The 15,537-nt window shown below is 33.4% G+C and overlaps 1 protein-coding gene across 1 annotated transcript in view; it reads right to left on the reverse strand.

The window, feature by feature from the left end:
- The window catches only part of GBE1 (1,4-alpha-glucan branching enzyme 1), a 270,358-nt gene that overhangs the window by 86,389 nt on the left and 168,432 nt on the right, over positions 1-15,537 (reverse strand). The window contains exon 8 of the mRNA XM_073892065.1: positions 1,356-1,471. Coding sequence (XP_073748166.1) covers positions 1,356-1,471 — 116 coding nt within the window. The remainder of the gene's footprint in view (positions 1-1,355; positions 1,472-15,537) is intronic.

Here is a 15,537-nt window from a genome sequence, read left to right on the forward strand (position 1 = left end):
CAAAAGCAAAATTAAACTACTGGGACTATACCAAAATAAAAGGCTTTCGCACAGTGAAGGAAATCATTAACAAAACAAAAAGGCAACCTACTGAATGGGAGAAAATATATGCAAATGACATATCTGATAAGAAGTTAATATCCAAAATATATAAAGAACTTATACAACTTAACATCAAAAAACCAAATAATCCAATTAAAAATGGGCAGAGGACATGAATAAACATTATTTTGAAGAAAACATACGGCCAGCCAGCAGACACATGAAAAGATAGTCAGCATCACTCATCATCAAGGAAATACCAATCAAAACCACAATGAGATACCACCTCATACCTGTCAGAATGGCTAAAATAAAAAACACAAGAAATAACAAGTGTTAGCAAGAATGTGGAGAAAAAGGAACCCTTGTACACTTGGGTAGGAATATAAATTGGTGCAGCCACTGTGGAAAACAGTATGGAGGCCCCCTCCAAAATTAAAAATAGAACTACGATATGATCCAGTAATTCCGTTACTGGGTATTTACCCAAAGAATACAAAAACACTAATCCAAAAAGATATATGCACCACTATGTTTACTGCAGCATTATTTATAATAACCAAGATATGGAAGAAACCCAAGTGTCCATCCAGAGATGACTAGATAAAGAAGCTGTGACTATATATATAATGGAATATTACTCAGCCATAAAAAAGAATGAAATCTTGCCATGTGCAACAGCATGGATGGGTCTAAAGAGTATAATGTTAAGTGAAATAAGTCAGTCAGAGAAAGACAAACACCATATGACTTTACTCATATGTGAAATTTAAGAAACAAATCAAATGAACAAAGAAAAAAGAGACAAACAAAAAACCAGACTCTTAAATATGCAGAGTAAACTGATGGTTGCCAGAAGGGAGGTGGGTGTGAGGATGGATGAAATAGGTGAACGGGATTAAGTATACACTTATAGTGATGAGCACTGAGTAATGAACAGAATTGTGGAATCTTTACTTTTGTATACTTGAAACTAATCTAACATTGCATGTTAGATTTGAATAGAAAAAAATTTAAAAAAATAAATAAAACACTTTTAAAGGAAAGCTACACATTAAGGATAGCATATTATTAAGTAGATATATTTCAAAGAAAAGCATTATTGTTTATTTACTTATAAAATGTAATTATATCCAACCTCTTGCCAAAAAGATCAGAAGTCACTAGAGAAAGGAAATACACAATGAAACTAATAAAAATCAAGCCAACAATAATGGTCATTGCAGCTGTGTAACGGAACTCTAAACTTGGTTTTAATATTCCAGTAAAAAAAAAAATGAAATCATTCGTTGCATCTGTATTAGGCTACCTACCCATTCCATGGTGATGGTAGAGCATGGATGTAACACCATCAAAACGAAATCCATCAAAGCCATATTCTTCTAACCACCATCTTAAGTTTGACAGAAGGAATCTTAAAACTTCCCAGCTAAAACATTAGAAAAAAATATACTTAAATGCATTGTTTATAGTGGTTTCTTTGATTGTTATACATTGTTTGCTAAGAGTATTAATTATAATTATAAATATCGTAGGGATCATGATGCTCAATGAAATATACAAAAACCAGAAAACTATTATTTATCACATTTGTTTGATGAAATTCATTCTAAGAGATTATTAAATTTCTTTGGTTGCAAAATCACTTAATATCTAAGAAAAACTGAGAAAAAGTATGTAAATTGGGTCCAAAGTGCAGGGACTCTCTTATTCAATGCTGTGTCCTCAGCAATCATACAGTGATTACTATATAATATTGCTTATAGCAACAGCAATGAAAAAATCTGTTACTGATCTCTAAATTTTCATTAAGATTTTTCATGCAACATAACCATAGTTACAGAGCTCCTTTTAGAAAATATAATTTCATTATCATTAGAAAAACTACCTCATGTTTGCATGTTTGCTTAAAATATTTCCTCATTCTACAATTTCAAACATAACATTTAGAATAAAAAATTTTAAAAAGAGACTTAAAGTCAACCACATGATAACCAATATTACATTTACTAGACTTGCATTTTGTGAGGGTAAAGGAAAAGAAACCTAATTACTAAAACACACATGAGTAATAAAGTAACAAATTTTCCAAGTTAAAGAGTCGTACATCCATAAAAACAGAATGAAAACAAAGAAATGTTATAACTCAATTAAAAACGCCACACGAAACAAGCCTATTTCGGACAATTGAGAAGAAGGCATCGTCAATTAGTATTTTCTTTAGTCATACAGTTATGGTTGAGTTCTCTATCTTATTATAACTCTGGTTTTAAGACTTTAATACCTCATTTAGTTTAATGACAAAGCAGTTATAGCGAACACAAATCTTTAACCCAGTTAAAATTTATGTATTTTTTTTAAACCTTCCATATATTCAAGAGCAATCTGACATAAGTGGATATTAAGCCATCACAATCAACTTCAGAAGAGTAAATCCAAACTTTGGGGAAAGATGAGTTGTTAGTAATTAACTGCTTTAAATAAGTTACTTTTTGAGTTTTGCAAACTTACTGAAATTAAAAAAAAAAGGAACCAAAAAGCAGAAATACAAGCAATCCAGTAGATCTGAAAAGGTAGTGAGGAGGTTTTAGATTCTAGTTCCAAGCCATGATGAAGGTAGAATTCGCTAATGTTTCTACGAATGCCTATTCATTTGGGGGTTAAGGAAAAAAAAAACAACTCTGTTTAACAAAAAGAAATTAATAAAAACAAAGAGGTATTCCACAACCAAACAGAATCAAAATTACTCTATTTTGTATAGGACTTTCTAATATCGATGCATTTTTTGAGGTTTTATTTAAATTAAAAAGCTCATTTTTTTTTTTTTAGAGACATTTTGGTTCACAGCAAAATAGAAAGGAAGCATGTCTATACTTTTTTAACAAAGTTGCTATAGGAGTACTCCAGAAAGAAGACATGAAGAAACTTCCCTATCAATAATCCTTGGTAAACAATATTTTGAAAAGGACATACTTTTCTCATTTGGCTATTCAACTGGTAATGTACATTTTACTTCCGAAAGGTAAATGGAAAGATATTTTTAGTCAAAAATACCCCAGAGTAGGAACAAAACCTATTTAAATACTATATATGTTGGGTAGATGTATGAAGATATGAGTATGTAAGAGACTATAAAAGGTCTCTGGGCCTAATGGGCCGTGCACCACTGTTTTGTTTACCTTGCAGAGTACTTCAAATTCTCACTTTGAATGCCTGCAGATAGAATATGGACCTCCTAAGCTCTTCCCAGTCCCTGCCACTGCACATTTTCCAATACCAGCCTTATAGCTGTTTATACCACCAGCTTGGGCTTGTGGACAGTTGCTATCAATTTCTAATATAAATATTATGGACTGAATGTTTCCTAGGCAGACTAGACACAGGTTTAAATGTAAGAACTGTGTCCTAATTTCTACAAAGATAAAAGAAAAAAAAAAGAGCCAATGATAGTGCAATCCAATAAAAACAAAAAAGGGGGATGATGTGAATTTAATAACTGAAAAGAAAGCATTGCACAATATAATTTAGTTGATGATTATGGGCAGCATTATTAATGGCCTACTCATTCCTAATACTACAATATTTAATCTGTTCTCTTCTTGACCAAAAAAGGTGTAACACATTAAAAGAAAAAGACATATTTAGCTGTGACTATATGAGTAGACAGATTCCTGGCACGGGTAAACAGAAAAAGAATTCCCTGTGATAATCTAAAAAGAAACAGCAATGACAATGGAGCATCTAAATTAAAAAAAATCTAATGGGTTAAGAAAATAGTAAATTCTACATGTTAGAGTTTGAAATGCTCTTAACTTGAAACAATGTCTAAACAACATCAACAATCCTGGGGGGGACAAAATCACCACAAGATTAAACTGACAGGAATAAATCAAACTTGTAGAGCTCTCAAAATAATTTATTTTATAATGTTTTATAAATCATGGATGAAGCATAAACTAGATATGTTATCTGTAGAGACAGAAAAGAGATATACAAAATTTTATAGGAGACCAAACTATCTAGAACAAAAACAGTAAAGAAATAAAATATAGAAAGTTTTATTTTTCATAACAAAATCTCAGGGAATACATTCAAGGAAAAAAAAAATCAGACCTAAAATTTTAAAGTTGGCAGCAGCAAATGAAAAGCAAAAGTTAAAAATATTCATTCTCTGGTTATATACATTTTCTAAAACTTGGCTATTAAGAGGAGTTAAGTAACAACAACAATAACAACAATTAGTCTTATAAGAGTAATATTTTTTTAAAGATCTTATTTATTTATTTGACAGAGACACAGCAAGAAAGGAAACACAAGCGGGGGGTGGAGGGTAGAGGGAGAGGGAGAAGCAGGTTCCCCGCTGAGCAGGGAGCCCGATGCGGGGCTCGATCCCAGGACCCTGGGATCATGACCTGAGCCAAAGGCAGACGCTTAATGACTGAGCCACCCAGGTGCCCCTATAAGAGTAATATTTTATAAATAATTAGCTTTTATTGATTAAGAAAAAATTATCTCTGCAGGAACTGGAGGAAGACAGACTCATAAATATGTTCTCAATATCTCTGTGATCCCAATTTTGTGTCTCTTATCATCTTACATGATAAATCTAGATGGACTAATTCACTCTTGGTAAACTCAGCATCCTGATGAAACTAACTTTAGAACACAGATTGTATAAATCAGAACTTTGGAGATCTAACAAAACAGAGAACCAGGAAGACTGAGATCTGAGTCTATAAAATGACCAGACCTTTCATGGACATGAACCAGAACTCAAAGCTGAAAAATAGTAGGTCATAGAGGGTTTATATTGTCATTGGAATGAAGATGTAGCTCCCCCCCCTTTTCTTCTTACACTAGGTAAACATCCAACTGAATATAGACAGTGTATTTAAGTATTATATAATATTATTTATCCCAGATCACTGAACTTAAATTATAAGAGGAAAGCTATGCCAGGGGTCCACCAGAACCTCCAGGTTCAGTGATTCACTAATAGGACAGACAGGATTCAACATTTGGTTGTAATCATGGGTATGATTTATTATAGCAAAAGGATAAAAGCAAAATAAACAAAAGAAAAAGCACACGGATGGAGCAAAGTTCAGCAGAGTCTAGACACAAGCTTCCAAGAGTCCTCTCCTGATGGAGTCACACTTAATCCTTCCAACAACAAACTGTTGCGACACTTGTGAAATGTCTACCAGAGAAATTCACTGGAAACGCAGTTCCTAGTGATTTTATTGGAGGCTGGTGACTGGGTATCTTCTGCCTTGACACATATCAAAACCTAGATTCCCAGAAGGAAACTGGGTGTTCAGTATAAGATACATGGCTTGTATGAACTGTTTAGGTGCAGTGAAAAACTGTTTTTCAGTCCTGGGAATGGTGAGAACCCTCTCCAAACCCAAGTCCCCAACGGCTAGGTAGGGGCCAATCTTGTAGGCAGACATTTCTAAGAATAGCAGTCATAATTGTGCTATACTTCTTTTTCTGCAAGAAGCACAGCCTAACATTATATAATTATAAAATACTTAACTATAGGTTATTGGAAAAAACTACTTCTTTTTTGTGTGTGTGTATGTTAGGTTTGTTTGTTTGTTTATTTATTATTGTTATGTTAATCACCATACATTACATCATTAGCTTTTGATGTAGTGTTCCATGATTCATTGTTTGTGCATAACACCCAGTGCTCCATGCAGAACGTGCCCTCTTTAATACCCATCACCAGGCTAACCCATCCCCCCACCCCCCTCCCCTCAAGAACCCTCAGTTTGTTTTTTCAGAGTTCATCTCCCCCTCCGATTTCCCCCCTTCATTCTTCCTCTCCTGCTATCTTTTTTTTTTCTTAACATATATTGCATTATTTGTTTCAGAGGTACAGATCTATGATTTAACAGTCTTGCACAATTCACAGCGCTCACCATAGCACATACCCTCCCCAATGTCTATCACCCAGCCACCCCATCCCTCCCACCCCCCACTACTCCAGCAACCCTCAGTTTGTTTCCTGAGATTAAGAATTCCTCATATCACTGAGGTCATATGATAATTGTCTTTCTCTGATTGACTTATTTCGCTCAGCATAACACCCTCCAGGTCCATCCACATCGTTGCAAATGGCAAGATCTCATTCCTTTTGATGGCTGCATAATATTCCATTGTATATATAGACCACATCTTCTTTATCCATTCATCTGTCGATGGCTCTTTCCACAGTTTGGCTATTGTGGACATTGCTGCTATAAACATCTAAAAACTACTTCTAAAGTAATTTTCCCTCAGAGGTACTCAGATTTCAAAACCAAGTGGAAGAATCTAAATACACGTTAAAAATCTAAATGTGGGGGCACCTGGGTGGCTCAGTCAGTTAAGCCTCCGACTCTTAGTTTTGCTTGGGTCATGGTCTCAGTGTCATGGAACTGAGCCCCTGTCAGCTCTGCACTTAGTGGGGAATCTGCTTGAGATTCTTTCTCCCTCCCTCTCTGCCCCCCACTCTTGCTCTCTCACTCTCTAAAATAAATAAATAATCTTAAAAAATTGAAATATGTAAGGAGTCCAGGTTGAGGCGTTCTGCTCTACATGCTACCTTCCACCATCACACGAACAATGAAATCATTAAGCCTGTACATGAATGAACTAGTTTACTGAATCTAAGATTTCCCTTTCAAAGAGAAAACATCAGAACAAGCTTAAAGAACAGGTATCAGTGGAAACACAGATTTTTGAAAGATGTCTATTACTATTTCTACTATCATAATTTTCGAGCCCTGTACCTGTAAATTCCATTTTTCCTTCTTTTTTTGTGGGGGGGGGGCTGAGAAGAAGGGTTATGATGTAGTCCAAATTATGACTGAATGAGAAATATTACTCAACATGCCCTTTAGTAATAAATAAACTGAATCATCTCAACTGTCTGGTTTGCCTTGATCAAAGCGTGAAAATGTCTGGCAAAGGGTACAATAAAAAAGGCAATTTACTTTTTCTACCTTAAAATGTCATCAGACAGCCCATCACACAGTAGATATATCCCGTTGATTAGAGTCCCATAAAAATATAAGGCAGAATTTAGGAGCAGTTTTACTCTGGTGAGTTCCAGCAGACAAGGTGGGACTTTTATTTTAAGATTTCTCCATTGACACAAGGGTTTTAAAGCCTATTCTTAGAAACCAAAGAGCAGCCTAGTTTCCAAACAAATGGAAGAGTTAGATGCTAAATTTTAGAAGGTGATGCCAAAATAATATATATTTTGGGGGCCAGGATGACTGTGTATGAGAAGTAACCTATTTTAGTTATTAGCTTTTTATATTAAACTAATTAACATGTTAGTTGTTAGAAACTAATAGTACGTGATCTATATTGTCAAGTTAACTGATTAGATTACTCATATTTTTTTATTAAGCAAAACAAAATCGCTACGATCCAGAAAAAGATAATAAAATGCAGCTGACTTTCAGGTGTCTGACATAAAAACTGAATATATGGCTGAATAATATATACATTTAAGAATTTCTGGCAATTAAAATAATCAGGATTCTAATTGGTTTAGTGTCTGAAATATTCAACCTTTAATCAAGTAATGAAGCTTTATTAAGGAAATTTTGTTACACAGATAATTCCAGTATTAAGGTTTCTAGAAAATATCCCTAAAATCAAAAACTGTTGATTGTCTCACATTCTGCCAATGAATTTTATAATGAAATAAAACAGTCAAGTTTTCTTGGTGAACAAGTATAATCAGATATAACAACATTTATTAGATGGAATTACATTTTGTAATTTAAACCTATTTGCCAAAATGTTGTTTTTAATTGTGGTCCTGAATAACTTCTGGGATTTTCAAAATAAGCAACTTTGTCCCCTGGATGTTATTAAAACTATCAGTACTGTATAATTAATAGGAAACATTATTAAAGAATCGTTAAATATAAAAATCTAAGGAGAATTGTAAATTTTTCTTAGTTATTCCACAATCTTTGAAGCTGAATGGCTATCAAATAGTACATCTTCACACCATGAAACAAAACTCCATGCTTTGATCTGGGTATTTCAACTCGGGCAGTAGGTTGACCTTGAGAAAATACTTTCAGACTTTCTTTTATGAAGAAGGTATGGCACGTCAAATAAAAGGATGGAATTCTAAATTGTGATAAAAATAACATTTTGAGAAGGATACTCTATTGAATCTACTGCCACTGAAAAGCAGGTAATACCTATTTACTCCCTTTTTAAAAATTAAAAAAAAAACACCTCTATCAATTTAAATTTAATTAAATTAACCACTAAAGAAAAAATGCTGTATTTTTGCTTGTACTTTGTCAACAGAAATTATACTGTCAGTCAATAGGAAATGATTGAGAAATTGATCAATATAATCTAATGATCATATCTGATACTAGATAGTAATGTCATTGATCATAAAATGTATCTGGGTTTTCAGACACTGAGAATTATACTGAGGTTATTGTATATATTAATTTCAAATAAAATTAGGTAGCAATTTGCACAAAATGCTAGTAAGACAGATTGTTAATTTGACTACTAAGAATCTGTAATAATATAAATTTCAGAACATAAATGATTATTATAAAATAAGATTTTGAAGTTTTCTTTTCAATATCACATTATTTTCTGGATTTCAACCCACACAACTTTATTTTATATAAATTAATATGTTGTTTAATCCCATTATATCCACTCAGCCCTGGTTATCTACATTCATTATTACAATAAAACATTTTCTTTCCCTGAAGGCCTAAATTGTATTTAGCTTATTAAATACTGTATAAAAATTACCTCTATTTGTAGTATCTGTAAGTCCAATAAGGTATTCTCTAGGAAATAAGTATGAAAAGATAGTGTATTGTACCTTTATATGCTAAATCCTTCCAATTATACTTTTGCTTAAAAAAAAATACTCGAGAAATTTTCAAGTCTCTTTTTTCTCTAATTTGATCAATTTCTTAGCAAGCATGGTCGCCTGCTCAAGATTAGGAAAAGGCATACTTGAAGGGGTGTGTGTTTGTACGTGTGTGTGTGTGTGTGTGTGTGTGTGTGTGTGTGTGTGTGTTTGAGGAGTTGTAAGAGACCAGAGTAAGAGACCATCAGTGAGAGCAAAAGTGAAAGTTTTCAGTCTGATATAAAAGAAAGAGACAAACATAAATCAAATAATAACCCACTCTGATAATGATTACCCTGGGTATTTAAGAAATTAATACACCATTTATTTTTAAATTGGTTCTTATTTCTTTGCTTCCTCACAAAAACTGTTACCAAAAGTGAATTTTCAAAGCATTAATGCTTATAAAATACCCTACTAACGTTTGGAGAGAACTTAGATCTTTTTCAAAGTAGAGGACCCAAAAAGTTGAGCAGGCCAAGGTGCAGAAAGTAGAAAGCCAAACTATGTCACTCTTTCTGATGAAACATAGGTGAGGTATTCTGTGAAATTATTACACATCTCATTGAACAAAACATTGTTTTTCTCCAGAATAAACCACTGTAAATTAACTAATTATACTTAAATATATATATAGACATGGGCGCCTAGATACACACATATCCATGTCTTTCAAACAAGGTTAAAAATCCTCCCTTAATTATAGAATGAAGCTAATTACTGCTCCAGATCAAAACAAGTGACAGTGATTTGAATGTATATAGATATATATCATTGACAAATACTAAACCAAAATTGGTCATCAGCTTTTAAAAGCTTATTTTTTTTAAGATTTTATTTATTTATTTGAGAGAGAGAGAGAAAGAGAGTGCACAAGCAGGAGGGAGGGGCAGAGGGAGAAGCAGACTCCCTGCTGCGCAGGGAGCCTGAAATGGGACTGGATCCCAGGGTCCTGGGATCCTGACCTGAGCCGAAGACAGACAGTTAACCAACTGAGCCACCCAGGTGCCCTAAAAGCTTATTTTAATAGAAAAGTTTGGAAATACTAACTATTCATATGCTTCTGCTTTTTCATTTTTTCCCTAATTGATTTATTTCTAGTAAATTAACTGTGATATTTAAGTAAGCTATTATAATACTTGTATTATAGAAAAATATGTTCCTGAACTTGGTAATTTCCTATCACCTTATTAAAATTTATTAGATATAACATGTTGTTTACTTTTATTTATCCAGTGTCCTTTCAAAAGATGATTTGAGGCAACTTATAGATCAATATATCTGCATAGCACCAAAAATGAGAAAAATACAGGTGAAGGAGAATAAAGATCTTGAAGATATACAAGCATAAAGCATCTGGTAATCAGTTTTCTTTTCCAGTCCAAAATAATTATGATTTCACAGACTATAGTGACTACGAGAAGATTTTCCTTGACTATCACCCCCAAATAATGAATATTTTAGGGCAACATTTGAGGCTTACACAGTTTATATAGATATTTAGATATTTAAATATAGATATTTAGAACCCCAAGGAAGTTGTTTTCAATATGCAATAATGTACTCTGTAACCAGGAACAGATTAAGTGCTCCAGAGGGAAGGTGAACTGGGGAATACCAGTTACACACGGATAGAGGTAAGGCAGGGTGCAAAAAGAGAGCGGCCTAGTCCCTCAGGAAGTGGTGTGCGTGCATGTATGTGTGTGTGTTCTGGGGTGGGAAACCCAAGGGGAACAGTATGTAGCTAGTTATTAGTCATATTTAAATCTCAACCATCACTTATTCAGCAGTCTTCAATTTTGCCCTGAACTTGCTAAATTGTATATAGCTCTCTTATGTATATCTGCACACATTCCTACAAAGCAACAGCTTTTGGTAGGCTGGCTGGAGTAGAACAGAAAGGAGAAATGTAAATATTAAATAGGAAATAAAAAGGAGTTCAAAGTCCCTGAGTGTCTACTGGCTTCCAGACTCCACACATTATATACAGTCTCACTTTAGTGAGGTTGTGATATCAAGTATGTTTTATGGTTGAGGAAACTGAAATTTAAAGAAGTTAAATAAAATGCTCAGGGTCAGCCAGGTAATAGTTACAGATGAAACTCAATCTTTTGAGTCCAAAACTACAATTCTTTTTTTTTTTTAAGATTTTATTTATTTACTTGAGAGAGAGAGAGAACAAGTGGGGATAGGGGCAGAGGGAGAGGGAGAAGCAGACCCCCTGCTGAACAAGGAGCCCAACACTCCATCCCAGAACCCCAAGATCATGACCTGAGCTGAAGGCAGACACTTAACCAACTGAGCCAACCCAGGTGCCCCCCAGAACATAATTCTTAAGTATAATTTTATACTGCCACATTTGGCATGACCATGAATATATTAATTCTTGTTTTTGGCAATTTCCTTGGTACATCAATTTTTTTTAATACTAAGTCCCACATATCCATTGCTCTTATATGTAGTCAAATTAATTGTATGAACTTGAACAAGGTATTTAACCACTCCAGGCCTCAGTTTTCTTTACTGTAAGATGGAAGAAAATTTCAGCACCCTCTTGAAGGGGATTAAATGAGATAATGGAATAATCACATTATGAGCAGTTTGATATACAATAAGGAATCGACTAAGGAGAACTATTAGATAATTAACAGATTTTAAATGTGTATTTGTTTAAATAATAGGTTAAGTATAAACTAGAATAAGCCAATGTATTCTAGTACTATATTTTTTATATTGAAAATAAATCTTCATAAAGGTAAGTATGTTTTGGTTAATATCAAAACAAAACAAGCCTTATTTTTTTAACTCAGCTTTTTTTCAGGAGGTAGTATAGTATTCACTTATTGATGCATTCAACATTTATTTCTTGAGTACCTACTTTGTGCCAGGCACAATGCTAGGTGCTGGGGATAGAGTAATGTATACAAAATACACAATACCCATTTTCATGGCATTTGAGGCCTAATGGGAGAGACAGACATTTTATAAATAATACCATACATTTAATTATAATAGTGATTAATAATCTTGAAGATTCTATAGGATAAATTAGACAATATATCACCCATCCAAATTTATAAGAAATAAATTTAGTTCAGAAAAGCTGTCGATCCATGTCTGACAGACATAGCAGGAATACGCTATCATACTTACTATCAGTTTCCTAGTGTAGCATTTAACATAGGACCTCCTTCAAAAATGGATTCTAATGTGTGGTCAACACTATCAGATTTTGTAGAAAAGTATCGAATTAGCCATCAAATAAAGAGGTGAGGATAAGAAAAAAATAAGATGAATATTTGTATGTGATCACTTTGTGACTGACCTCCCCACATAAAGATCGATTATTCTTCCCCGTTTTAATCATGTTTTTTCCAGAATGTTTCTCTTTAAAGAGAATTACCTTTGGAATAGTATTCTTTCCAGCAATATACGTCTCTGGGAAATCCCCACTATATGTCATAGCCTTTACCTATCAAATCTCACTCTGTTCTTACCTCCTGTCCCAATTCTCGTCTTCTTCAACCCAGATTCTAATCTTTCTGTCAATCTTAAGAATCCATTCTTTCCCTCCTTTGCTCTCTGTGGCTCTTCATCCCCAAACTAGCTTTCGATAGGATCTCTTCTTCTCTTTCCTTTCCTTTTCCTTCTTTAACTTTTCTCTTCTTTCCCTTTTCTCTCTTGTCAACCTCTTTTCCTTTTAAATCTTCATTGAAGAAGTAAAATGAAAGCCCATCAAACTAAACCAGCTGTTGTTTGAAATCCATAAATATACATATTTATATATGAATTTGAAAAGTTACAGATATTAGATATCCTGGCTTGATGCATTTTATGACAAAATTACAGCTTACTCCACTTAATGAAAATCAACAAAACAGTTGTATTCGCAAAGAAACGGCAGTAAATTAGGAGTTAAGAAAACCGTATTCAAGCCAATTTTGCAAAAATGAGTATAAACATATAATCTCTCTGGATCTTAATGTGATAATTTTTTAAAAGAGAGTACTCCATTATTTGTTCTCCTAAATTCATAAATTTTTTGTTAAAGTAAAATGTTAAGATAAAAAAATTTCTGACTTTTAGGATATAGACTAAATAATTTGAATCATTTCATTATATACTAACAGATTCCAGGTTTATCACATCAAATATTGTGTTTTAGACAATAACACAATTCTGGATGACCTGGAAAAATAAACAACTACATTCAAAAACAAAACTAAAACTATCCAGCCTATACCCCCTAAAGAATTAAATATAAGAATCATTTGCTATTTCTCTCCTATCCAAATGCTACTCATTATTCAAATCCCGGCATATGCTTCACAAAACCTGACAATTCCTTACATTAGTGCTACATAAAAGATAACAGGAGATAAGCTGGCTCATGCAAATAATAAACCTGGTCTTCCCAACTTAAATATATATGTCTATGTGGTAGGAACCACGCGCTGTATTTTTTAAAAAATTAATCTTAAACAAATTGATCTGAACTAATAAGGTGCAAAGAAAACTAAAAAACTCAAATAATTCACATTTATTTTTAAAAAATCCAACATTAACTCTAAAGCACTAAAAAACAACAAAAAAACAAATTAAACTAATACATACTACTTAAGAAATCCCATTTTCAGAGTCAATGAAACAGGAAACGTAAAGTAAGAACACCAAACTCTACTTCACTAGAATAAATGCAACTTAAACTATGATTATGATATTCTGGACACCTACAAAAGTGGCTCTGTAATTAGTAAACTGTAGGCTTTTAACAAGATATTTTCACGAAGAAAACAAATTAAGAGGTTATTTAGTTGGAACACTCAAAAGATTTTCCTCTTTCTTTTCTCCCCACAGTTTACAATCCTTGCTTAGGTAAGTTTTACAACATGTTTACCACTATGGAGAATAAAGTTATTAAATTCTTCACTAATCATACTTCCTTATCAATGCAAGTATTTATTATAAATTGTAATACACATAGGCATTTTGCAAACATATACCCCAATTAAGAAAAAATAGTATGTCCAGCCTCTAGTTAGAGTAAGTTCAGAGTGGCCAGTATATATATATATATAGCCTACACTGGAATAAGAATGCTTATGATTAAATATTGAAAATTTCCCCCAATGTTATATAAATCTCTGGTGACAACAACAAAAGGAAGAAACCACAAAAACATCAGTATCCTTAAGGAATCATCAGTTTCTTTTTGTTTGTTCCCGTTATAAATTTTGCATCTGTACATTGCTGCCTAGATTTTCAAAGGATTCTGCAATGATTAATTTAACAATCTACCCATATTGCTGTAATATAGCCAAGGACTTTTACCTATATATAATTTATAATATCCATACCAAGGACAGATTAGCGGGCGAAATAAAACTTCCAACATCCATGTTATTAATGGAGAAATGGGTAAGTGTCGCCAAAATACCACAACTTAAAAACAGACTTCTCAAACTTGGATGCTTGGTACCTCCAAAGATATACATAAAGATCCATCATCTTAAGAGTCAACTTGACCTGATTAATTAGGAAGTAAACAAAATTAATTTTTAAAAATTCTAATAATTACACATATATATTTTAATTTTTTTTAGATTTTATTTATTTATTTATTTGACAGAAAGAGAGAAAGAGTACAAGCAGGGAGAACAGCAAACGGAGACAAAGCAGACTCTCTGCTGACCAGGGAGCCCTATGTGGGGCTTGATCCCGGCACCCAGGATCATGACCTGAGCTGAAGGCAGAGGCTTAACCAAGTGAACAACCCAGGTGCCCCTACAAATATATACTGAATCCTTACTAAATGCCAGGCCTTAAGCTAAATGCTTTGCATGAAGTGTCCCCACATGGAATACCACAACATTCGGAGGTATGCAGTATAATTGGGGTTAGTAAATTTTTTTTAAGGGCCAGATATAAACATTTTAGGCCTTGTGGGCTACCTATGGTCTCAGTCTATGTTGTAATAACTCAGCTCTGCTGGATGAGAGGGGTCATAAGCAATACGTAAAGGAATGGGCATGCCTGCATTTCACTAAAACTTTGTTTACAAAAACAGGCAACAGATTTGCATAGATTTGGCCCACAGACCACAGTTTGCCTCCTTTTGCAATTAGAAGTCACATTTTACCAGTGTCAGTATGTAACGTACTCATATCCACACAGCTGACGGGTGATGAAGTAAGAATTTAAACTCAGGTCTCTTCCATTGCAGAATCAAAGCAGCTGTACTACTATGGGTATCTGTGATATGTTTGTAAAAGATAAAACAACGGAGAAGAAACTTCACATTTGCAATGGATGCAGGCCCTGGGATAAAAACTTGTGCTCTTCAGAATATCAGGATATCTGGTGAAAGCTCTGAGAATACAGCCTGTGCTTACAAAATGAGCTTTTTAAAAAAAGTCACAAAATTATTTTAAAGTTTTATGATATGTTTTAAGATTCCTTTTCCTCTATAATGACACAGGATGAACTACTAAAACCACTCACTTGGAAATATATATATATATGTATCATATATATGATACTATAATTTATGATACCTATAGTTACAGTTATGGTATTAAAGTTATTGTTATTAA

Source organism: Callorhinus ursinus, unplaced genomic scaffold (assembly GCF_003265705.2).
Source record: "Callorhinus ursinus isolate GAN/ISIS: 27379988/994484 unplaced genomic scaffold, GSC_fseal_2.0 scaffold1, whole genome shotgun sequence".
NCBI classification, from domain to species: domain Eukaryota; kingdom Metazoa; phylum Chordata; class Mammalia; order Carnivora; family Otariidae; genus Callorhinus; species Callorhinus ursinus.